Consider the following 26,079-nt stretch of genomic DNA (forward strand, 5'->3'; position numbering starts at 1 on the left):
GACTGGTACTGTTTAATGTCTTTATCAGTGACATAGACAGTGGGATCGAGTGCACTGTCAGCAAGTTTGCAGATGACACCAAGCTGAGTGGTGTAGTCGATACAACAGAAGGAAGGGATGCCATTCCAGAGGGACCTGGACAAGCTTGAGAATTGGTCCACATGAACCTAATGAAGTCCAACAAGTCCAAGTGAAAGGTGCTGCACCTGGATCAGGACAATCCTAGACAAGAGTACAGACTGGAAGAACTCACTGAGAGCAGCTTTGCAAAGAAGGATTTGGGGGTTCTGGTGGATGAAAAGCCCAACGTGAGCCAGCAGTGCTCACTTACAGCCCAGAAGGTCAGCTGCATCCTGGGCTGCATCAACAGAGGGGTGGCCAGCAGGTGGAGGGAGGGGATCATGCCCCTCTACTCTGCCCTTGTGAAACTCCTGTAATGCTGCATCCAGGTCTGGGGCTCACAAACCAAGAAAGATATGGGAGTCCAGAGGAGGGCTATGAAAACGATCAGAGGGCTGGAGCACCTCTCCTGCAAAGAAAGGCTGAAAGAGCTGGGGAGAGGGTGATGCAAAATACATTCCAAAATAGATGCTCCGGGGATGCATCAAGCACGGCGCTACTTGCTGATTGAGGGAAGGGATTGTCCAGCTGGGGTCCCTTGGTTTGTTCAGCCCCGAGCAGAGCAGGCTGAGGGGAGGCCTCATGGCGGCCTGCAGCTCCCTCACGAGGGGAGCGGAGGGGCAGGCGCTGAGCTCCGCTCTCTGGGGACAGCAACAGGACCCGAGGGAACGGCGTGGAGCTAGGACAGGGGAGGGTCAGGCTGGGTGATAGGGAAAGGTTCTGCACCGAGAGGGTGGTCGGGCACTGGGACAGGCTCCCCAGGGCAGTGGTCACAGCACCAAGCCTGCCGGAGTTCAAGAAGTGTTTGGACAACGCTCTCAGACACATGGTCTGATTTTTGGGTGGTACTGGGTGGAGCCTGGAGTTTGACTTGATGATCCTTGTGGGTCCCTTCCAACTCAATATACTCTATGGTTCTATGGTACTCTATGTTCAGCCTGAAGAAGAGAAGGCTCCAGGAAGACCTCATTGTAGCCTTTCAATATTTAGAAGAGCTTACAAAAAAGACAGAGAACAACTTTTTTACTCAGGCAGATAATGGTAGGACAAGGGGATTTGTAGTTAAACTAAAAGAGGGGAGATTTAGATTAGATGTTATGAGGAAATTCTTCACTCAGAGGGTGGTGAAGCATGCCCCATCTCTGGAGGTGTTCAAGGCCAGGCTGGATAGAACTTTGTGCAATCTGATCTAGTGGGTGGCGTCCCTGCCTGTGTCAGGGGGGTTGGAATTGGATGATCTTTAATGTCCCTTCCAACTCAAACCATCTTATGATTCTATGAAATTCACATGAATTTCAGATATCTAAAGAACTTTAACCATTTTTTTATTCTGTGTTTGCTTGAGTCAATACAGTTATTAAATACCTTTACTGACACACATAGAATCCAAAGCATTCTATGATTCTCTGACATACTGGTATTTTCACTGCAGGTCTGCTGAGCCATAGACACCATAAAAATCTGAGGAAAAGAGCAACAACCATGTTCCAGCATCTCTTCTCATGCTCTGCCAATGCATTTCCAGTGCCCTGTAGCCAAATAGCTAACAGCTAAGAAAATTCCATTCTCTGTAGAAGCACAACAGTTGTTAGTTTGTCCCTCAAAAGAAACAGAAGTGTTTCTCCTCGCTACAGGTTTTGGCCAGCGGTGCTTCAGGACACTTCGTGACGAAGAGTAGACAGATGAGGAGTATCTTTTTTCCTGAGCTTTTTATCAATAAAAGGATGGCGAAACTGAAGGGCAAAACATTCTGAAATGACAAAAATACTTCTTTTACCCAACATACAATTACTCTGGGAGCTTCACTTTCACAAGTCCATCGAGGCAAACAGCAGTAAATTCAAAGGGAGTTTGTCAAAGGGAGTTATATAGAGTTATTGCCAACAAAGAGCATGAAGAATATCATGCTTTGAGTTTTAGCCCAGTCTTTACCTACTTATTATCAGAATGTCATCTTCCCGGGGCTGATTCTGCCACCTGAGTCAGCCAGTGCTTCTCACTTTGGTGCAGGATACCAGGATATGTAGTTGACTTGGGCTTACAGCTCCTGTCTCCTAATGTTACTGGCACATTTATTTGTACCGCTATCATACTAAATGTCCTTAGCATAATCAGGACCAGTTATTGTAATGACATGATTTTTTTAAACAGCCCCTATCCTCAAATGTTTACCATCTAAAATGCTAGAAAATAGAATTTCTTGCTAACACTTTCCATTCTTTCATCACAGCTGCAAAAGCCTAACACAAAACATGTTCCCAAAACAAACAACACAAGCACTAAGATAACTTTGGCAAACAAAAGCTGGAAATAAAACTGTTTTTCTTGAGTTAGCTGAGTACACTAATGGTGTTTAGGAATGGACAATTAGTCTTTGCATTTCTTCAAAGACAATGCACTAGGCTTTTTCTTTTCATTTAATGCTCTGAAAGCCATCTCATACAGAACTAAAAGGCATAAGGCATTACAAACATCCATCCCAGGAGGAGAACTACTTAGGATTAATTTGTTCCAAAACATCTAAATATGTTGTCATTTTTTCATTTGCCAGAAGCGTGTAGTATCTTCCTTTATTCTGCTATGTAATTATACACAGTAAATACATGAGATAAACTGTACCAATCAAGAAATTGTCCTAAAGAGGTTGAATTTTTTTTCTAGCCTTGCCAGATTTGAAATACTCATGCACACAGGCCTATTTTCAAACCTTCAAAGTTCGGATGACTTTCTTTCTCCTGCTCCCTCTCTGCCTTTTCCTTAGCAACATAAAATGCTTGCATAGCACACGCACACAAAAAAAATGGTTAAAATCACTATTTCACTAGCAACTTCATGCAGGAAAAAGGAAAAACTAACTGAATGGACCAAAATTTGCATTTGTTTTCTTAAGGCAGGAAGTATTGCTTATACACTGAATGGACAGTAGTTAGGTATTGTACGAAAAGCAAGAACTCTGTGATTTGTGAGCTTATTGACTATTCCACTGAGGTAGCTTCAGAGACCCGAACAGTACAAGAATCAGAGAGACAGATGGGGAGAGGCTGCCCAGAGGAGTTGTTTATGCCCACATGCTGCAGAACACTTATGCTACTCCTACCATAGAGCTCCAATACTCTTCCTCTGTAAAGACAGCTGAGACAGAGGTGTAGCAAGCCCTCGTATTACAAAAATGCCCCAGATCTTCTGAAATGCCTGGCTTCATGCCTGCATTAAAGGAGCATGCACAAGATCACTTAGTTTCCTAAAACTGAAAAGGATACAGTGACCTCAAACAAGCTCCCACCTTTGCAATTCCCAAATTCAAGGTCGTTAAAGAACACCTATTTGCCATGGAGTGAACAAGAGATGAGAATTTGGCCCCAAGTTTAAAAACCAAAGTATTCTTCCTTCCCTCCCCCCACCTGCCATGGGAATGAAGTAGAAAAGTAGTGTCTTTCCACTAGTTGCAGTAGAATATTTTGAGATTTTGTCAATCTTTTCCCCTTCTTGTAGACAGTTGCATACTATCAGCCCAAGAATTCTTGGTTAACCAGGAGACCAAATTGTCCACAGATAGAGTTAAAATACACAATATTCTATTCTGACCTTATGATTATATGCTTTGTGCTGTTTCTTGTCCTTACTAAACAGCATTATGTTTTAAAACATCAGATGTAAGAACTAATTTGGAAAGTATTGTCACTATTTTATTAACATCAGTTTTATAAGCACATGAAAGAAAATTACAAGAGAAATGTATGCAGGATGGAAAATTTTATTATATTTTTTATACTACAATATACAAGGTATCAGAGATGGCAGAAAGCCAGAAGTTTGATTCTGGAGTTTTCCTTCATATTATTTATCAGATATCTGCTAATATTTATCACTACTTGCTGCAGGTGTTTTCTCCTAAAGTAAGCAGAAACAATATTTGCTGGAAATGTTTTGTCTTACGTATATTATTGAGTGCAATTGTCAAGTGACTTGTACATGTTCTATTGGAAGACGGTAACTGCGGAGGAACAAACTCCTGGATGTCTGTCTCTGGTTGATTTCACCTTTGCACTAATCAATTCTACCCCTGCCTATTGGGAAAGGTTGCTGGTATGGAAGCCTTCCTATCTGGAATTTAACTCCTAAGATACCCTGAGAAGAATTATCATTCTTTCTTTTTTATAGTCTCAGTGTAGCTGAGATTGTGGGCCTCTAAACCTAGTGAATTAATTGTAGTCTGGTATAAATATGTGAAAAGGCTTATTGCTCAAACAGTGAAAGTGAAAGGAGGTTTCACTTTTCAGTAGCTGGCAGCCTTCAGCGTGGCAAGCAACAAGTGTGGGCAACTTCTGTATCTCCATAGGTTCCCACTATATTTTATACATTTGTTGCCTTATCAAACACTTTGGCCACTTGCCTGAGTCATAAAACACAATCCATAATTTTCTAACACCGAGGTAGAAATTTCAGCATTGTTTGAGACCTATGCTAGTTACTTCTTATGATCTGACACATACCAGAACTTCAAATTCTCCCATCAGTAAGTAAAAAGCATTCACCCACTTACTTGCTGCTCAGGCAGCGTCTCAGTGAATATGAAGCCCCTCCTCCACAAGTACGTGAACATTCACTCCATGAACCCCAGGCATCCCACAGTGAGTCTCGGTCTTCCTCTGAGCGAGCTGTTCTGGAGCTCTGAGGAGAGGGAGAGAGAGGAAAAAAAATCAGGAAAAATCAATTCAAGGACAACAAATATTGTTGCTAGCTTAACCTTTCTTTTTACTGGACATCATTGCGGTCATTGAAGACACAAAATAAATCTGTTCTCTGGCATTCCCACTGGTTGGCATCTGGCTTTTGTTGTGAGGGTTTCTCTATGAAGTTGATTCCATCCTTTGAAAATCATTGTCTCAGCTTGAGACTGGTATTGATTACTATAGAAGGCAAGGTATTTTTCCTGGTTAAAAGGAAGAGGGAGGAGTATTGTAGACATTACAAATTGTACTTCAAAGTTTTGTTTCTCTGTTAGAAACTATGAAATGGCATATTAAAAAGTGCCTTCCAAGGCAATGTTCGGGAGAAAAAGAATCGCAGTGTAGTCAATCTACATGATTCAAACACATTTAACATTAAGGTTTTCATACATTCACTATCATTACTTTTTCTCTGTCTAAAGATCTCCTATATGCTCTCTGGATTCCCTAACTGTGTTATCTCTATTGTTAGCTGCATTGAAAAAAGAGAATGCATGCTAACTTAAGAGCTGGACTTCTCTTATGCCAGATGCAGGCTCAGACAGTGCTATCCCCAATGCTAGCAGCACGGCCCAAAAAACTCTGTAGAGAGGCAGCATTGATGGAATCAGAAATGCTCAGATCTTCTGGGACTGACTCATGAATGTGCAGCACTACCTGTCTCAGATAATGCTGTCATTCACATACCAACATTTCACTTCCATTCATGCAAATGTACTCCACAAACAGATCTGTAGGGACAAAAATGATCTACTAATTTAGATAGATATCGTCCCTCATGGACAACACGGTTTTGCTGAAGGAAATAACACACAGAAACATACAAATGTGCATGGAAAATACCTATGCCTGATGGTGACCAGGCAATGTGCTCAATCAAAATGTGGCTGTGGGCAATCACCCACTGAATACTGCATTTCTACTTGTATTTGGAATAAATGAGGAGACAAGAGAAGAATACAAAGGAAGCTTTGGTTGTATATTTTCACCAGAGAAAAAACACCAAATATCATTGCTAGCCCTTGTTAGAGGCATCAACATTAGCTGTCAACGCTGAGGTATTATTTGAGATAAAGCAGCTCAACACTGAAATCATTTCATCTTCACTGAACTTGTGTAGAAGTTTTGTAATGAAATCTGAACAGTTTCAGTATATATCTATTTAATGAAGATACTGAATTTATCACACACAGCTGAGATCCAAAACTGAACACTCTGTGTCTGTAGAGCAAAGGAATAAGTCTGACACATTACAATATGAAATGTGTGTTAATTCGAATCTATCAAGATAAGAGGTTAACCATTCTGTTTATTTTTAGGAGCCAAGAATGCATTATACAGTCTAACCATTAATACTGAGAGAATGTTCCAATGTGGAAATCATTCAATCCTACAAAACTTTGCAAGGGCATTGTAGTACACCCACTAGTTTCACCTACGATGCTGAATAAACAGCCAGGCATAAGACCAACTGAAGTGGAAGCCTGTGGCTCTAATTAGCTGTCTCTATACTCAGCTCAGTAATGAGGCCAAAGTCTCACACTGAATTCTTTTCTCCTGTAAACAGAAAGCCAGTAATCTCAGTGTTGTACACATTTGCACCTTCTGACAGTCATTAATTTCATACATCTGAAGGATAAAAACATTGCCAGCGCTGTTCGTGTAGTCCCCTGGGAGTCCTCTGCCCTGAAGCGAGTCATTAGCTCACAGATCAGTACTTAGCTTACTCAGGTTGACAGAGTAATTATATTGTTATATTAATTCCAAAAGCCTGATACTACTCTCAGATACACTGGCACAATAAATTAGGAGTGACTAAATGAAAACTGATCATGTTAAACCTGCGTTAAGTAAGCTCAGACTGTGTGCCAAATTAGCAAACTTTTATGGATAAATAGTTTAAAGGAAAGAAAATTAAGATATGTAGAACACCTGTCTAGCTACTTTCTCTTCATTCCCTCTCTTGCCATTGTTTCTTTCATCAAGGCACAGACCAAACCTGATCTTGAAAAATAAGTCAGTCTGTTTGGGCAGAATGGGGAAAGAATTTTCCTCCCCACAAAACACCAAATATAGCTATTTCTTTTGACAGGATGAGTTCAGCGAGTGGCAAGGGTCAGGTGTGAGATGCCAGCACAGCAGCACACCAGACTGTCCACCCAACTGGAACTCCCTGGCATTTCACAATAGATGTCTGCTGCACTCCTCACATTACTGCTCATTTGCCCTTCAAAGGCACGGACGCTCCTTTTTAAAACCAGATTATGCACGTTAACAGGCAGATACGCGAATGCCACGTACATACAGTCCTTTTGGACTTCTCACACAAAGAAGGCCAACCCTTTTGAATCCTTTAGGATCTGGTTGAAAGCATGCTGAGGTTGAGACTACCAAACAAACTACAGGGATTCAGGAGCAGAACTTTAAAGACACATTGAACATTAAAAGATAGATTGAAAAAGGGAACCAGCACAATTCTTAAAGATTTTTTTATTTATTTTTATTTAGTAATCAAATCCTGTGAATGAGAAGGAAGTTAAACAGGCAAAAGGCAAGCTTTCCTCCAGCAGCTCTGCTGAAGTACCTCCACTCTGATCCTGCTGCCCCATTTTTGCAATTTTGCCAAGCAGACCTTGCCAGCTGTGCTGAATAACTTGATGATTCTGTGTTGTGACCAGCCTCCATTCTCAGTTTGCTTAATGGCACGCAGTTTGTAATGGCATTTTAAACACATGCAGTACTTCCTTCTGCAGAACAGCTTTTGGAAGATAGTTTAGATATGTAATTGAACCAGTTTTACATTGCTGTAACGTTCAGTATGAGGTAATTTTGCTTTGGATCTACCGATAGGAAAAAAAAAGCCTGAATTAATTTCTTCTGTGACAGATAATACTTGATTTGTCTTCATGAGTATACAACAATGATTTGACACTCAGTTTATCTTACCTTTATTGAAATGCAACATGATTTAACTTCAACACAATAATCACAAAGGGAAATATAAAATTTAAGGTAAAATAAGTGATCAAATTCAGAATGTGGCTGATCCTCACAGCTGCAGAAGATCACATATGCAACAGTTTTACAGATGTGATCCATCATCTAGATACAATCTCATTAACATTTACATGTGAGACAAGAAGAGCAACATGCCAATTTACTGAGTTTATTTCAGCTGTTTCCTAAAGCGTATTTTTAAATGACAATTTCTGTTTGTACTTTTAGTCTGCTAAGACGAAAATGCATATCTATATTTTTAGTTTAGAAGGAACTGAATATCTTCAAACTGAAAATGAGTTCTTGCCCTGATTGCTTAGCACTAGTTGAAAGCCCAGTCAAAGACATAATTAAAAAGCATTGTAAGGTAAAGTTGCATGAACCAAGTACTCTTACCTCATCACAAATTATAAGCATCAGCACAGCTAGACATTCTAAAGGTCCAAGTTTTTCTGAAATAAATTGTACTCCCACCCAGAGGAGAGCCATGTGCCTGTTATTTGCATTCCAAGATTTGTTATAAGACCTATATATTCCCAGAAACCATGTGATCTCAAGCTGGAACAGGCTCCAAGTTTTCTTTTAACAAGTGGAATAAACATAATTCATTTCAACTCAATCCATGTTTAATGTTAAAGAAAGTAGAAGTGGTTTTCCCTCCTGTGAACTACACAGTTAAGACTGAGCCTGAAATTCTAGCAATGCCTGAAAAGCCATTTTAAATCTGAAGAAGATTATGGATCTACTGCAGGCTTAAAGAATATATACCATTACTAGCTAAGGACACACTGTTAAGCACAGACTTTTCAGAAGTAGTTTATACAAAAAATTAATAGTTTCTACCCACTTTCAACAAAGTTAACTGAACTGAAGAACTTACATTAAAAATGTTCATGATGATAGTCAAGAACATATCACTTCTCTACAATACAAGAACTGCTACAGTACTGCTAAAAGCCCTAAAGCTCTTACCATAAAGGGCAAGCAGAGGAAAAAAAATGGGGAAAGGAAAAAAAAAGCAGGGGAAGGTACATGCCTCTAAAGCTGCCAGGAGCAATGTAACCACCAGCCAAAGCTTGCTTTAACTAACACTTCCCTCTTAGAAGTCTTTTATCCCTGCCAGAAGTACCCCAGGTTAGTACTTCTCTAAATGTCAGCATACACCAAAGGAGCAGAATGCCAATGCTCATCCAGGTCTGCTACACCCTACTGCTGATATATAAACAGTTTCCTTCCTTTTTATGTCCATCCTAGGTGGATCTCAGCCTCAGCTTCCCAAGATGTACCCACCACTTTGTTCTGATGCCTACATCATCAATGGTAGAAATGTCACCCACTGAAGGCAATTTGCTTATAAATGACCTACATAAAACAAAGAAGTCTGCTAGCACTGATCGAAATTAGCTTGCTCTTTATACCTCATTACCCTAATATACACTTAACCTGAGGGTGATCCTGCAGCTACCACCCAATAGAGCAGCTGCAGGGGAAAGGGGGCTTGAGGATGCCCAAGGAGTTCTCTAGGGAGAAAGAGAAAGAACACTATGCCTTTGGACAAGAAAGCATGAAGAATCATGCATACAAAACGAAAGGATGAAAAAAATGAACTCACTGTTAGTGGATCAGGCATGCTGTTGAAAATGCTTACAAAAAAAACAAGGGGGGAGGGGGATTAAACAATGAGCTGAACAAAGGGATTTTTAGAATATAAACAGAAACAGTCTGATATAATCAAGTAAGCCTAAAAGAATTGTATCCAATTTTATAGTAAAAAAATAAATAATAAAATCCAGTATCAGTGGTTAACAGTAATTTCTGAACTTATTAAAGAGTTGTCAAGCATACATATTGTATTCAGACTCCAAGCTGAATAACGGGCCTTTCCTACCCTCTCCACTAACACACAGTACACAGAAATCATTTAAACCATCTGGAATAGTATGTGAAATACACAACAAGTGTCACACATCCTTAAATCACAACAGCTGCCTGGCCATCCAGGAGCTGCATCCCTGATGAGAAAACCATATTTCTTCTAAGAGCATGTGTGTACACATGTGTGTGGGTGCACAGAGGGAGAAACATGAAAAGTAGCAAAACCTCTGTTCATATCCTGATACCTATAAAAGCAATTCAGCCTTAAGAAAATAAATCTCTTAGCTGCATACCGGAATTTAATTTAAAATTTTGTTTGGAACTGGAGTATCCCTACAGAATCCAACTATTTGTCAGTGTCACACAGAGAGGAGTGCATATAAATACAGATCATGTTGTTTCATTGCTCCTCAGTTACGAAGGATACCAATCTGCCTCCTCCTTCAGCAAAATGCTGCTAAAGTCATATTTTTCAAGCAACCAGTATGCTTCTTAGATTAAACAGCAACACAGATAGTGAAAACTGCAGTTAACCTGTTGTTGGACTAAGGCAGTGATACAGAGTTTAAGCCACAGTTATTTCCCAGATGATATGCACCACTGGGTTTGGTTAAGAAATTTAGATCATCTGGTTCTTATCATATCCCCACTGTTTAGGGGTATGATGAACTGTCAGTGACAATATGCAAGGCTCCTCTGAGGCCATTGCCTAACTTGTCTTTTGCTACTGTGAAAATGATACTAGGGACCGAAAAAAAAAAAAAAAAAAAGTATTTTCCCTATTATGTGGGCTTTCTGCCCTTCCTTTTCAGATACATCCAAACACATCCCTGTATGAATTCTTTCCAAACCATACATTCTCCCTCTTTTGAGTAATCCTTGATCATCCTTTGATGTTAAATTGTCACTGAGGTGAAACTGATACACTGAGGTACTTCACAGTGTATTGAAATGCTGTTTGTATTGAACCACTTATCTAGTGCTCTCAGCACTTATCTAGGTGTGTAACAGCAGAAGACAAGTCCCTTATCCCTTTTTAGGAAACATTTCAAAACTTCAACCAATGTAAATATATGGTTTGTAAGATTTCATTTGCACGGTGTTGCATATCTTTGTTGCATTCCATCCAAGGTAATGGATGGATTACAGTTCAGATAGGAAACTGCTTGGAAATTTCTGTCTTTTAAAGGAAGGCAAGACAGAAAAAATCATGGCCAGTTGAATTATTACTGGTATTTACTGTCAAACAAAATATTAACATGCAAGACTTTTCTGACTAGCTATGGAAACTTTCCTGAGCTATTCTCTTGGAAAAGTCATGAGTAAAATATCTAGACATGTCCAGTTTGCAGTGCACAAAAAATTATTTTTAATGTATCTAGGCATGAAGTTGCACATCACTTTAAACAGTACTGTATGTCTGAAGCACATCAGCTCTTCCGTTACCATGCTGAAGAAAGGTCTTATCAAAATAAGCCTTATCTTGTGAGGAGAATAATTCCCTGGAAGCACCAGGACTCACCATGGTAATAGTCACCCACCACCTCCCACTAGATATCTGCCCATTTCATGCATCTCATCCAAGCAGAGCTCCCCAGGATAGCTTAGCAGCATATCCAGAGATGGAATAGGAATGAATGGTGACCTATTTTCTTTTACCAAGGGGGCTGCTTCAGGGTCAGGGTCAGGGTTCAGGTGGTGTGATAGTTTGTGTTCCTGTTGTCCTCACCATATCCCATGTAAAGATGACTTCACCCACCAGAACTGCCAGCCAGCCACCCTGAGGGAGGACCACACAAGCCAGAAAAACCTGCCTACCCATCAGACATCCTTACCAAAGGAAAGGGAATTTTGCTCTCACAGACGTTAAAAGTTGAAAAGAACAAATTCCCTTCTGCCCAGGCTGCCAGAGCTGTTTGCTGCACCTGAGATGCTGAGTGACCATGGCTGCAATTGCTCCTGTGATTAACTGCACACTGTTTCCTATAACCAAATCAAAAGGATGCATGTTCAAACTGCTACTAAAACATTGTATTCTCTGGTAAGCAACCTGGAAAGAAAAGTAGCTGCAATAAACGTCAGAGCTTTTGAGGTATAAGTGGGTATCCTACACTGTCTCCTCTGCTCCTGGAGTGCAGCAGCTGTCTTTGGTCCGGTGTGGAGTAGTGAGCAGAGTACCAGCTCACATGCCCCTGGCTTCCAGTCTTGGAAATTAACTGAGGAATTTTTGCTTCCTTTGCAGTTGCAAGACCAGGCAAAAGGCCTGTGAGAGGATCATGAGAATATTTCCTATGGAAAACCCCTGGCACAGAAAACTCTAGATCTGAGTGACTCCATGCCCCAAGGAAGGCACTAGCAAAGATACACACGTGAATGAGGGCATATCCTGTACTTTGGATAATTACTTTATGCTTAGAACTTGCTACTACAGACAAACGGGCCAGGATTATTTTTTTTTCCAGCCTTTTAAAAAGGAGTAAACAAAACAAAAAAATCCTAATCTTTTTCTGTGTTGTTTTTAATTTACCCTTTCTTCAGGATCTAAATCATCTATCACTTAGAAGAAATGGGGTAAGACACCTTGATGAGAAGGCGAGAACAGGAAAACTCTCTAAGATCCTCTTTAAATTTTTCGACATTTATTCTGCTCCTGCGAGCAGAGTCAAGGTGAAGAGCAATAGATGGACAAATAAAAAGGACATGAAACTGTTGGAGAGTGTACAGAGGAGGGCTACGAAGATGGTGAAAGGCCTGGAGGGGAAGACGTACGAGGAACGGCTGAGGTCACTGGGCCTGTTCAGCCTGGAGAAGAGGAGGCTGAGGGGAGACCTCATCACAGTCTACAACTTCCTCGTAAGGGGGTGTCGAGAGGCAGGAGACCTTTTCTCCATTAACACCAGTGACAGGACCCGCGGGAACGGGGTTAAGCTGAGGCAGGGGAAATTTAGGCTCGACATCAGGAGGGGGTTCTTCACAGAGAGGGTGGTTGCACACTGGAACAGGCTCCCCAGTGAAGTAGTCACTGCACCGAGCCTGTCTGAATTTAAGAAGAGATTGGACTGTGCACTTAGTCACATGGTCTGAACTTTTGGGTAGACCTGTGCGGTATCAAGAGTTGGACTTGATGATCCTTAAGGGTCCCTTCCAACTCAGGATATTCTATGATATTCTATTCTATGATAATTTTTCTTTACTCTGGGGGAAGACACCCAACAGACAAACTGCTAGCTCAGTTCCCAGGGACATAAGTAAAAATTTGCTGTGGTAGTCCATTTTGTTCCTTTTTGTCTTCTCTTAAACACTATAGCTGTGCAGGGCAGGCTTATTACTATGGGAAAAGAAAAAGGGAAATTTATGACACCTTTTTACTTTTGCACAGGAAGGCAGAGGTTCAGGTAGGGGGAAATAACTATATATGACCTGACATGGTTATTTCATAAGTAATAAGGAGACACAGCGTCACAATGAACTCTGATCTCCTGAAAACAGAATGCCTGTAACCTCAGCATTGTACTCATTTGCACCCTATGACAGTCATTAGCTGTGGGCATCAAGTGTTCTCTGAAGGACAAAAGCATTGCCAGTGCTATTGCCATTGTCCCATGGGATTCCTCCTGCCCTCAGGCAAGTCATATAGCTGTACATGTAGTCTTTTAAAATGTATCCTCATGACCCATCATAGGGAGTACACAGCTTCTAGTCTGCAACAAAAAATGGAAGAAAAGATAAACAGTTATGTCAGTACATTAAGAACTAAACAGCCATTCCCAAGGCTGGACTGGAAGTTGTATCCCAGGAGAAATGTGCCAAACATGAGCTCATTTCTTCAAAAAGGGCAGCAGCCGGCCAGGGGGGTTGCTGGCAGGGGATGGAGCTGACACCATATCACTTCAACACACTGCACGCTGCGCTCCCTATAACATTTTATAACAGTGCCTTGTAAAACTCAGATCAGTCCTATCTCTCACTGCAGTTACCCATATGAAAATATACACCAGGGGAGCAATGAGAATACAAGAGCTCTCTTTCTTGCTTTCACAGACCCAAGTTACAACACCCTGTTGTATTTAAATCCTGCTGTGCTGGTGTAAACACCAGGCATGGGTGATCCAATACAGAGCAGGTCCAAGCTGGCTCAACCTCAGACTTGTCGCCTAATTGACTCAGAGCAGTTTTTGGGGCTAGGACTGTTTCAGACGCAGGGTGGGTGAAATCACTTTCCAGAATTCGGAACCCACCCAACAGCATGGGTTCAAAAGTACATCTTGCACTCAAGGACTTTGGGTTTGCCTTCCACGTAGGAAGGACTGGGGGTGGGGAAGGAGCTGAGAGGGGTACACACAAAGGAGAAGAAAGAAAAGAAAAACTTTGTTGTCTGTGACAATGCCTGCTACATGTTTTCTAAGTGGCGAGACATGAAAGCTGTAAGCTGGCTTGGCCGTGTCTTTTGGCCTCAAAAAGAAAAAAAAGGTCCACACCTGGCAGACAGCCCCATTTCCATTGGTGAAACATTGTCTCCCCCAAAGAGTCAGGGTAACATGTTGCATAAGTGTGTATTAGCCATTTGCCTTTGGCTTAGTGAACTGACCTTAGGCTTCAGATATTCACCCAGACTAAATCTCTGCACAGGCCACAACAGCTAACCGTGAGTCCTTTTATATGCATCAGCCCCCACTTGGACTGGATTGAGAAAATCTTGTTCTGAAAGTCCGAGCCAGAAGACCCTGTTATGTTAACCTAGAAGGAAGCAGGCCTGTCAGCCCCGGGGTGGCTCAGCCTCCCCTGCAGCAGGTGGGAGCAGTAAGACAAGTTGCCATGGGTTATGAGAGAAGATGGCACTCTCTGGTCAGGAGGCATTTCATGGAAGGGAGGAGAACTCTCCAAGGGCTTGTGTAATTTCAGATAAACACCCACAATTGTGAGGTTTATTCAAAATAAATGAAGCCTCCTCTCCTTCTGATGGTCTGCCATCTCACTCAGTTACCTCATGGAGCTGTGTATGTGTTTATTTTCACAACAAGAGGCCATATAAGGGGTCGAAACATTGAGCCTCAGTGGAGACAGGAAAACTGAAAGGTAAATGTTTATGTAAAAGAAGAGAGAGTAAAAGAGAGGGAGAAAGAAGAGGAAGGGAAAAAGGAAGGGAGGAAGGGAGGAAGGGAGGAAGAAAACCAGAAATTATGTGTAAAGTTCAAGATCTCATGTCATAACAACAAAAAAAAAGGGAAGATAGGTAAAGAAAGCTCACAGGATCTTTAGGAATTAATTGTAAATCTTAGGTATCGTCTAACATATTTATTCTCCCTTAATCACTACCAATTGATTTCAAATTAATGTAGATGTTTCTTTAAAGGAAAATGCACTTAGTTTTTAAGAGTTTGTAGTACCAACATGCATGAGTTTTCTCAGAGTATCAGATTTTTTTTTTTTTTCATTATTTTAAATTGTTACAAAGATGTAAAGACTGCCAGGTTATAAGCTGTTGCTGCTGTCATACTGGCCTCTCATATCACACATAATGAAAAAAATGTTTTCTTTCCTCTCACCAAATAAAAAGAAAGACACATCCACATTTTGGAGCCAGCATGCTGCACAGAAGAGGCTGTGGCATTCCCCCCCTGCCAGTCTTCATCTCTGGTAAGATGTGGGAAACCACTCCCTTTTGCCCTGCTGCTCACCAGCACTGATATGGGGTTGAACTCATTACAGACCAAGACTGCTCAAGCTTGGAGCACCAGAGCAGAGTCTTACAACTCAAGCAGGGGATGCTTAAGTTTCTAGATTCAAAAATTTCTATTGAATTACATCCTCAACCTCCCCTTCAGAACTTTCATCTTTAAAACGTGGCCCTGGATACACCTTTAAGGAACACATTGTTGATACCACAGTAACTTGAAAATCCCCCACTCTCTTTTTTAAACAGGAACTATGAAAATGTCATATCCAAAACACGTCCACAATCATAATCCATCCACATACCAAAATGAAAAAGAAAAGACAGCTGTGGGCTTGTTAAGGGCAATTATATTAGCCCTGTATAACAGATGCTTTTAACAGTCCAGACTGAAAGAAATACAGGGATTTAAGTAAGTCAATAAGTAAGTAAGTAAGCAAATAAATAAATAAATAAATAAATAAACTACCAATTTGATGCCAGCACCAGAACAGTAGGAGACCTTATTGCTTCCTTTATTCCTTTTCATTTCTGTTTCTGTTGATATAGCACAGGATCTGAACAATACACTAACAAACTTCAAACAGGGACTGAGATTATATCCAACAAAGCTAGAAGAGGAAATATGACACCCCTACAGAACATTCATATGGAAACAAAATGAGTTATATTTATTTTATGGGACAGTTTGAATTTATTATAAATTGCATATAATTTCCTGTCTCATTTCTTGAGCACTCTTGGAATTTATTTCAGGATATCTTACGTTATCACACACACCCTTCCCTCAGCCCTTACACCCTCCCTGCTGAACTTACTCTAAAAGAAGTCCCTGAAAGGCAGCAATCTCAGGGCAACCTCTAGAGGGTTGAAGCTCTGGAAGAAATTCCATAAAGGCAGTGAAGATGAAACTGGAAACAGTGTAAAAATTAGTGCACTGAAGAATCAGGAGCATACCACTTTTTTCTCTACACAAACAGAAGAAAGAACACTCCTGTGAGATATATCCAAATAATTCACAGGTGGCAAAACTATTAAGATTTCAGCATATGCTTGCCTTGGAAGCAGAATAAATCTCACAAGCTACCCTCGCTGCTTTCCCTCCCCCAGTAACCTGCCTATTTTGCTTCCCAATTTCACCACAATGTTATCTACTTATGCAAGAAATTTGGGGAAGTTGGGCTGTGGCAGCAAAGAAAAGAACTTGCTCACATGTGAAATAAAATTCTAATCAAAACACTTAAAGGGAAAAAAAAGAAAGGAAATAAACTGAGAGTTAGTAATCTTGGATATGGTGTCATCTCACTGTCAGTGAAGCAGAGTCAAGGTTCTGGTCTACAGTAGTCTTCAATATGTACATTCAGACTCAGGCCATAACAAACTCACAACCCTCAACAAAGTTGTTCTGTTGAAAATAAGACAAAATGGTCACTCAGGTTTCACCCAAGGATATTCATGACCAGTGTTTTTTGGATACATTTTAATTGCCCCTAAGCATGACATTTAAATACCACATGAAAAAGCTCACAACAAAAACAGTTATGAAGTGAAAAGACTGTAGTACAAAGTCTGTGCAGATGAAATTCAATATACCATTAATGTAGTTAACAGAGGCACAATTTATATAGCTGAAAATTTTGATCTGAAATTTCATCTGATACTGTGCTTATGAATCTTATATTTATATTAGGAGTTATTCTAAGAATAACATTTGCTACTTCCAGAAAGATGGGCAAAAACTTAAATGTTGATGACTCCATACAGCTGTGGGAGAACCTTCAACAGAGACTGATAAAACACTGCATACAATCATCTTGAAAGACAAGTAAAACATGTGAGAATGTCATCTTTAAAAATGTGATACCAACTTAAAAAAATTTCTAGTATCTATAATCCCCAACAGACAATCCTCTCATTTCCCTTTTGCACATCAGCTTTTTTTTTATTTTTTATTTTTTTTTAAATACAAGTCCAAATATGTACAGTGAATCTTAGCATACATGATAGCAAATCTCAGGCCTGTGATGAAACCTAAGCATTTCTTGAGATATAAGGACATCTGAATGATCATATTGCACTAAACATTTAGCATGACTGGGCTATGCTCAACACCCTACAGGGCCAGGAAGCTACAAAAGATTTTACAACACTCCATGAAATGTGTACCTCTTACCTTCTCCAGTTTTCCTGAACATACTCTTAAGGATTAGGAGATCAGAAGGCTGGAGCACCTCTCCTGTGAAGACAGACTGAGGGAGTTGAGGTTGTTCAGCCTGGAGAAGAGAGGGCTTTAGGGAGACCTTATAGCAGCCTTCCAGTGCCTAAAGGGGGCCTAAAGGAAAGCTAGGGAGAGACTCTTTGTTAGGGAGTGGAGTGATAGAAAAAGGGGTGATAGCTTTAAACTAAAAGAAGGTAGATTTAGATTAGATTTTAGGATTTAGATTTTAGATTTTAGGAAGGAATTCTTGATGATGAGGGTGGTGAGGCACTGGAACAGCTTGTTCAGAGAGAAGCTGTGGATGCCCCATCCCTGAAAGTGTTCAAGGCCAGGTTAGATGGGGCTTCGAGCAACATGGTGTAGTGGAAGGTGTCCCTGGCCATGGCAGAGGGTTTGAAATGAGATGATCTTTAAGGTCCTTTCCAACCCAAACCATTCTATGATTCTATGATCCTGTTCTATAAGACATCCAAAGTCCAAAAATGGTCAGCCCATCTGCTGATATGAAACAATGGCAATGCCAAGGGCAAATGTCAACCCTTCCTGTACAACAGCTAGGAATAAGTTGCATTTCATACCAACATACAGTATTTTGATGAAATTGAATGGTTCACAACAACTTTTGATTAGTTACTATCCACCACATGAGAAGACTGCTTTCATAACTGTTCCTGGCTTGGGCTAGAATGGGTTCCCTTCTCTTTTCTTTCTCCCTGTCCTGACACAACAGCATCTGTTGGATAATGCATTTTCACATTTTTTTTCCCCCCTGCAATTTCCCAGTTTTTATCCATGTAATTGCTGCCCGTACAGCTCTGACTTTTCTTACAACCATCAGAAAATAGCTATGAAAATCAGCAATAGAGATAACAGGACTGCCTGCAAGTTTAAGAAGACAACCCCATGACAGAAACCATGAGGATATATTTGGATAACTACCGGCACAGTTATAAAGGATACAGTTTTGGTTTGCTTCAGTGAAAATTCAGCTATGCAGAGATTGATAGCCCTCTCCTAACTAACTATTAATCCGGGCATATAGACTACTCAGGCTTCACATTAACTACTGATCCTTGAGAATTTTTAGCGTATGAATTTATTCAGATGACAGATCTATGACTACAGGTGACTGTACTCTAATCTTCAGACCTTCTGTGGTGTTCAGTTCCATAGTTTCATCATTATTCCTTGCCAGACCTATGAATCTAGCAAAAGTCATTAAAAGAAATTGCACCTATATTTAGTGACATTGATGTAGAAGCCCAACAGCTCAGCAGCCTTCATTAAGTACTATTCACTTAAAATCAAAGGAAAAATAAAATGCCACCACATGATCTTAGTGCAGCTTCTGCAAGCAGTCTAACACAAAGTCCAAGAAGCCTTGTCACTTGGTAAAGAAAGAGTAAATAAATGATATACTTAAAAAAAACTCTGAAGGAAGAGGTAACTTAAATAAGTCCAAACACAAAATTCTAGAGTAAAATGTGAAGAAAGTGATGAATATACACTCTTAGTAGCATTAGATGTTCGTGTAAGCTGTTGTGTCCTTTATAGATATGAATCATCCAGAGTATGGTGGCACTGGTGATAAACCACAATGGTGAGAAAATTTCCACCCTTTTGCATGAATAAATCATAAGTTTGTACAGTTAAGCTATGAATTTCAGTGCATCCTTACCCAGCTGGGGTGATCAAATGCCAGTCTGCTCGTAGACATGTCTATGCACAAAGATGTGCACACTTTGGACGCTGTACTGGAAAATCCTTCTCTGTACAGCTATAAATGTAGAAACAGATGAGCAGACATACTGCAGTAGGTATGCCTATCTACACATGAAAGGAAAAACTGTCAAGCACTGTACATTCAGATGTAAACAAGAAGCATTATATTCATTCCACTGCTAACTGTGGTTGTGGTCATCCAAGACAGACCCAGTAAGATAATAGGAGAATATGATGCCAAAGAGCCTGGAAGGAATGGACTATTGTATTTGACTATTTTCCATGTACAAATCAGCACAGCAAAAGAAAGAAATCCTTCAGAAAAAAACACATGTACTTTATTACAGTTCATAATGTTAGTTCTGTAAATAACACAACAGCAATCCAGAGAGCTAAAAAAAGCCACTGAAAAGATGCAAACAACAAATGCAAATGTGATTAAATGCCCTTCTGACATGAAGTGATTTGACTTCAAGTTTGGATGAACACGCATGTCAATGGCTGGTTATGGTTTTGGCCACATTCCCTTTGAGTTAGACAACTGTGATTTGCTTGTGTTAGACTGTTATTTTTAAACCAATAGAAAGGGAAATCTTTGGAACAGATTGCCTGCTCTCTTTTGTTTCTCTTAAAAGTGGTGTACTAATATTTTCTTAGCACGCAAAAGTTCGCAGAGCAATGATCAAAATCCTCCAAATACCTGCCTAGTGTGGGAAGAGAGAAACCGTCTTTTCAAGTTGTTTTCGATCTGATCTAAGTTTTTCAAGACAGGCAACTGGAGTTATAGCTCAGATTCTTAAAAGTATCTGTGAAAGTACCTAACTGCCATTTGTACGAGGGAAACTGGATGTCTGGGCACGGAGCAAATTCTAGGGCTGTTATCAAATAAAGTACAAACCCCACAGATTTTAATCAAGCAGCCTTCTCTTCTATTACTCAACTGAAAATTATTTATTTTGAAGAAGATTAAGAACTGTGATGGAGTGCTACACTCACCACTACACCATTCCAGGTGGTCTGCCTTGAAGCAGACTGTATCTGCTGGCTAATGAGGGGATGCCACGGATGGTGCCTCTGGACTTGTCCTTCCCTTTAGCATTTTGTGTGTATGGGCTGGAACTGTATCTGGGCTATGCAAGATCATTATAGGAGCTAGGAAGCAAATCAAAGAGCAAAGGCACTATTCTTCTGTACAGTGTCTTACTGAAAATATAAGGGCATTTGATGAATGATTGTAAGATTAATCCTGTGAGCAGCTGTTAACAAGCCCTAGTGCTTAAAACTGCAAACACTTCTACTGATGTTACTGGAGTGCTTCATGACTGTAGGCTGCTCATGCTGCCCAGTGTAGGCAAGACAGAGGTTTTAGAAACAAACAAGTTCAGAGAAAAACGTAAATCCAGACATAGATTTCCATAGCTCTGAACTCATACCACCCACTTGATTAGAGGCTGGTACCTATAAGGCTAACAGCCATGTCATGAGCCTATTTTTTTTTTTTTCAAAAACATCAGTGAGCCATACCCTGTATGAATTCATGCTGCAATAAACTACAGTAGCAACATTTAGACCAAGGTATCTTAAATTTATCTCTATCTCTATCTCTATCCAACCTAGAAGTCAAATTCTTGCATGTTTACCTAATCTCCTGCTGAAAGCTAGTAAGAGATTTTCCTGTCTGTGGACAGAGTAAAAGAATGGTCTGATTCAAAAAAGAAAGTTAAGCTTGCTTCACATCACAGTTCTTAAGGCCACAAAGAGATTTGGTGGGAGGTGTGTGTGTGGGAAATCTCTTGAGGCAGGGTAAGTCATACAAATAAAAACTTGTATAGTATGGAATATAATGCATAATAGCTGGCAGCAGAATACACTATTTATTTTCATGAATTAGGGACTGAGAACTTAATTCACAAGCAGCAGAGTGAAGTATAAATGTTATGAGTATGAGCTTAATATGGGGCCAAATCCTACAGTCCTTACATAGTCTTGTTGAGTCATATCTCCTGTTGATCTTCTCTAAATTAGTACTGCAGGATTGGCTCATGGTATATTACAGTCATCAGGTTATAAACTTCTCATTTTCATATGTGAAAGAGAACCAATGCTGGACTTTATGCCATTTTGTGTGATTTCAATGTTTTAAATAGAAAAATAGACCTTTAAACAAACTGGAAATTTAAATCTCAGTCTTGGTAGCTTTCTTATTTCCAGTAATGAAATGCCATTTAGTGATTCAATATCTAAAAGCTTTTTTTAAAAAAATCATACCATTGTTTTTATTAAGCATTTGGAATATAGTTATCCCACTAATTTAGGTCCAGATTAGTTAAAAATGTGGTTAAAAATGTGTTAAGACATTAGTTTGCAATAACTAGCACAGACTGTTTCATACAAATAAATAGGAAGATGCAAGCAACTACAAAGTTCATTTTATTTCTTTAAGATTCTTTTCTATTTGCATATGTTCAGAAAAAAAAAAACAAAAAACAACAACAACAACAACAAAAACCCAACACATAAAGTTATTCCAAGACCACTATGGTATCAAAAGTGTGTATATACTAATATTCTCACTGCAGATTTTCTGATAGCAAACACACCTATAAAATTTAGTATGAGTCACAATGGAACACTTAATCTCAATCAAACAGCAGAGCTACAGCATTCAGCTGTAGAGCATCCTATCAGGATAATCAGGGGAATTATGCAAGAAAATCATACAATAATGATCAACATTATAGCCTTGAAGTATACCAGATATCACATAATATATCTTCCAAAAGTTGGTATAAACTTGTCTCTCCAACAAGTTACAGCAATAATAAGAGCTCATTTAAGCTGGCTGCAGGAAAAAGTTCAGTACATGCTGTACCTGGTTTCTCTGCATGTGCACAGCAAAAAATATTTTTCCTTTTTTTTTTTTTTTTTTCTTTTTCTCTCTTTAAGGAAGGAAGAAAATTCCAGGAACATTAGTGTGCTATAGTTTGATTTAAAGGGGGAGGAACAGCACTTCTCCAAATCCCAAGCATTTAAATCACCGTTCACAAGTCATTGCTCTCCGAGTTTATAAAAGTGATGCCAACACCAACTTCTTGGCCCTACCTGCAGCAACCCACAATATCAAGCCTCAAAGTCTGCAGTACTTTAGCAAAGATAAAGTATACGTGATTTGTTCAAAACAAACTCCATCGGTGATCTTAAGGAATAAAAACATCCCCACCCGCGTATGTACACGCAGACACAGTATCAGCTACAAGTGAGGCACATTTACGCGAAAGAAACAGTATTTACCAGGAGGAGGGAAGCCAGAAGCAGGGTGCCAGCAGCGGTCCAGCGGCAGCCCTCCATGGTTGGGTCCGTGCGGGACTTGGGGTCGGAAACAGAGCAAGCTGCGAAGCGCTCCGCTGCCTGCTGCCTGCTGTCACATCCAGCGCTGGTGCGAACTTCAGCCCTGCTTCTCCGCCTCCATTAGCCCTGCTCACATTTCCTGACCCAGGGGTGGGTGGGTGGGTAGGGGTGGGCTGCGGGGAAGCGCTCCCTGAGCCGGCGAGCAGCCAATCCCCCTCCTGCTAATCAGACGTGCAGCACAACAAAGCCAAGGGGTCTGGGGAAAGTGTAACAGGCGAAGGCAGAAGGGAAGAAAACGGAGGGAGAGAGGAGGAGGAGAAGGAGGAGGAGAGAGGCAGAATGGCACAGCTAAGGGAGTGCTCTGCCCTCAGCTAGCCGTCCTCCAGGAGCTCTGCTCCACCACTTGCCACGAGCTGTTCGGGCATACTGCTGGGTCACTAGCACTCCTCCTAAGCATGCATTGTTCCAGTCAAGAGAGAAATTTAATCTGTGTCAATGTATAACGTATGCCATATAAGGCACCAATCAGAAAATGCTGAAATCTGCCAGGGAGAACGTATGTTTTACTGCAATTGTGTATTTACTACAGGTAAATTGTTCTCTGGAGCTCAAAAAGAGCCTCCATTTGTTCAGCAGTAAGGGAGTTTAACTCTGATCCCAAATTGTGAAGCAGGTATGTTTCTACCAGGACTGAGTGACAGTCTTTCTGTCATTACTTTTTTCCTTTTTGGAGTTAATTTAAAAACCACTCTATTCTGCATTAGAAGGAAAGTGAGCTTATGGGACAGAGGATTCTGCACAGAAAGACAGGATCCACACACCTCAGGAAATCTGGGAACTCTGCCTTTGAAGTACTAACTTGACAGATGGGAGTTTCAAATCCTTGCTCTCACCCTGTTCAGGATTCATCCAGTTTGCATACCCATGCCCCTGCACTGCCTGAAGTCTCTAGCTTTTTTTCATTTTTTTTCTCTTTTTTTTCTTTTTTTTGACTCTTATTTTCTAAAGCAGAAATTGCAAACCAAGAAACTCTTTCTCAATGCAGTAGGCGTTCTCCCACATGGGGCTGTTTTGGACCTCTCTTGCAGTTGCAAGATTATGGTGCTGCAGGGCATGCTAGGTCCAGATGGGCATGCAGAAATCCTCCTCTTCCCTAAGCTTTTGGCTGTTTTACCTCAGTAGAGGAGAAAAATAATGTACACATGTGTTGGGGAAGGAGAATAATATGCTAGCAACGAGCAGAGCAGAGGGAAACTTTGCCAAGGGCATCAGGTCTGGGGTCATAGAGGAAAAGGGAGCAAGTGTAGACCACAGACCATTTAAAAGAACTGCACATCAGTAGAAATGAATAACAGCCTGGAGGAAAAGCTTGATGAGCAGATGGGGAGGGATACAAAGTTTGGAAGAGGGAAGGAACTGAGAGGAAAAAGGGTTTACAGATGTTGAGGAGTCAGGAGGAAAGAAGAGGGTCTGGCTTAACAGGGCAGGAACAGGAACATAAATACCGGAGATATCTGAAGGCCAAACAGAAAAGAGAGAAACTAGACAGAACTGGGCTTGGGAAATTAGGTTGAAGAGAGAAATTTGGAACAAGAAACAAAGATAATTAGGAACACTGGGAGAAACAGATTTCAGCTTGCTCTGGCCAGCAGCAGCCTGGTTGGGGACCTTTGAACTTGGCAGGCTAGGAAACACAGCGTGGAAGACTGAAAAGCCAGCTAGGTGGACTGAATGCAGCAGGGGTGAGAAAAGGTTTAAAATGGATACTAATAGTCCTCTACCATCAGTGAGTCTTTTGTATGGCCAGATCCTTTCCCACAGAAAATTCAGAGACCACTTCCTGTGGAAGACAGAAGGATGGACCACATTGCACCATGCTCAGCTCAGCAGCAGAGAAACCACTGTTGGATGGCACCATGTCAGAATTTACGACTTCTCAGATTGCCTTTGAAAAACCCAGGAAACTAAACAACAACAACAACAAATGTACACCCCCAAACACTTTGCTTCACCAGCAGTGTCAACCAAAACCTAAGAGTTGTACAAACTGATTTTTTCCATACAACTCCCGAGCCAACACTGGCTGTTTTCTCCCCTACTATATTCCCTTGGCCCAAGAAGACTAACGTCATATGAGAAGTAATTACAGCTAATTCCTGGAATTCCCAGTTCTCAAGGCCAAATTTTTACAGTGAACAGCAAGGTTTGGGATATCGAATAGGTGAAATGATCAGTGCTTTATTTGTAAGGACCAAACTGCTCCAGTTATGATTAGATGTGTTACAGTGGATGGATGATGGTAACTGAGAAGGACATATTCATAACCATATATATTTTCTCTCTTTGCCCAGCATTAAACTGGATACATTGCACAAACAGTGCCTAAGCCCATTTCAGAATTCCGGAATTAAGGCATTTAGTGTTCAACTTTGGGAAAGGTAGGGTTTTGAAAAGAAAGTTTTGGAGATTCTTATCAGTACAGAACTCTCAACAGTCAACTAAGTCATCTAAACTAGAATAACTGGAGCCTAATTGTATCTGATGTAGAGCCTTGCCATTGTTCTGCTCACAGACCTCCCATTGCAGCTGATGAGTATTTTGTATGCAGAATGATGGCACACAAAGGAAGTTAATGTTGCCAAATGATGTGGCCTGCAATGTTCAGACATGTAAAAATTAGGATTTGCTATAATTTTTTTTTTCAATTATGTTTAATCAATATCGGAGCAGCAAGATGTTCATAACAGCACTTTAAGTTGTAGGAAATTCACCTGACCTGATATTCTGTCAGATTCCTGAATGCCTCTTGAATTTTGTTTTATTTTTCACAAGAAACTCATGCAAACCTCATGATTCTTTTTCGTGAAACCATGTGAATATCATACTTCCAATAGTTTGGCCTTGGGTTTTCTGCACATATTTGAACCTAGAAATCAAAGCTAAATTCAGGGAATGGAAACTCGTATGAATCAAGACCAAAAGAAAAGTCTACTCAAACTTTTGCATACAGCTTTAATGAGGAGTCATGCCCAATATCTGCCAATTTCTACAGAGCTGTGTTGCATCTACCTAAAGGCTCATTTGAATCATTCCTAATTGAAAAAAAATGAACTGAAAAAACAGTGTAGATTACTGAAAAATGACTTTTAAGACATGAAGTGCCTGGAAGTGTTCTGGAGTTGCATTTCTCCATAGCCTGCTGTTCAGGTTCAGGGTTTTCTTATACCGCATATACACATTTTGTATGGTGTTCATTATTTGTCTTGCTGAAAGGTCATTTTAGATACGGTGCACTAGTTTGGGGGTGAGGATATTTGTTTTTTACATTGCATAGCTACTCAATGATAAAGCCTATAGTAAGAAGGAAAATATGTCCCATACAAGGTAACATTGAC

General features: G+C 40.4%; 1 protein-coding gene across 6 annotated transcripts in view; it reads right to left on the bottom strand.

The window, feature by feature from the left end:
* The window catches only part of ADAMTSL1 (ADAMTS like 1), a 481,138-nt gene that overhangs the window by 181,689 nt on the left and 273,370 nt on the right, over positions 1-26,079 (bottom strand). For 3 of the 6 annotated variants that reach the window (XM_066987715.1, XM_066987719.1, XM_066987716.1), the window contains exon 3: positions 4,664-4,791. In XM_066987715.1, coding sequence (XP_066843816.1) covers positions 4,664-4,791 — 128 coding nt within the window. Of the gene's footprint in view, positions 1-4,663; positions 4,792-8,883; positions 9,118-22,627; positions 23,113-26,079 lie in introns of those variants that run through there. The other 3 variants (XM_066987718.1, XM_066987717.1, XM_066987720.1) reach the window with 2 other exon arrangements.

Source organism: Anser cygnoides, chromosome Z (genome assembly GCF_040182565.1).
Source record: "Anser cygnoides isolate HZ-2024a breed goose chromosome Z, Taihu_goose_T2T_genome, whole genome shotgun sequence".
NCBI lineage: Eukaryota > Metazoa > Chordata > Aves > Anseriformes > Anatidae > Anser > Anser cygnoides.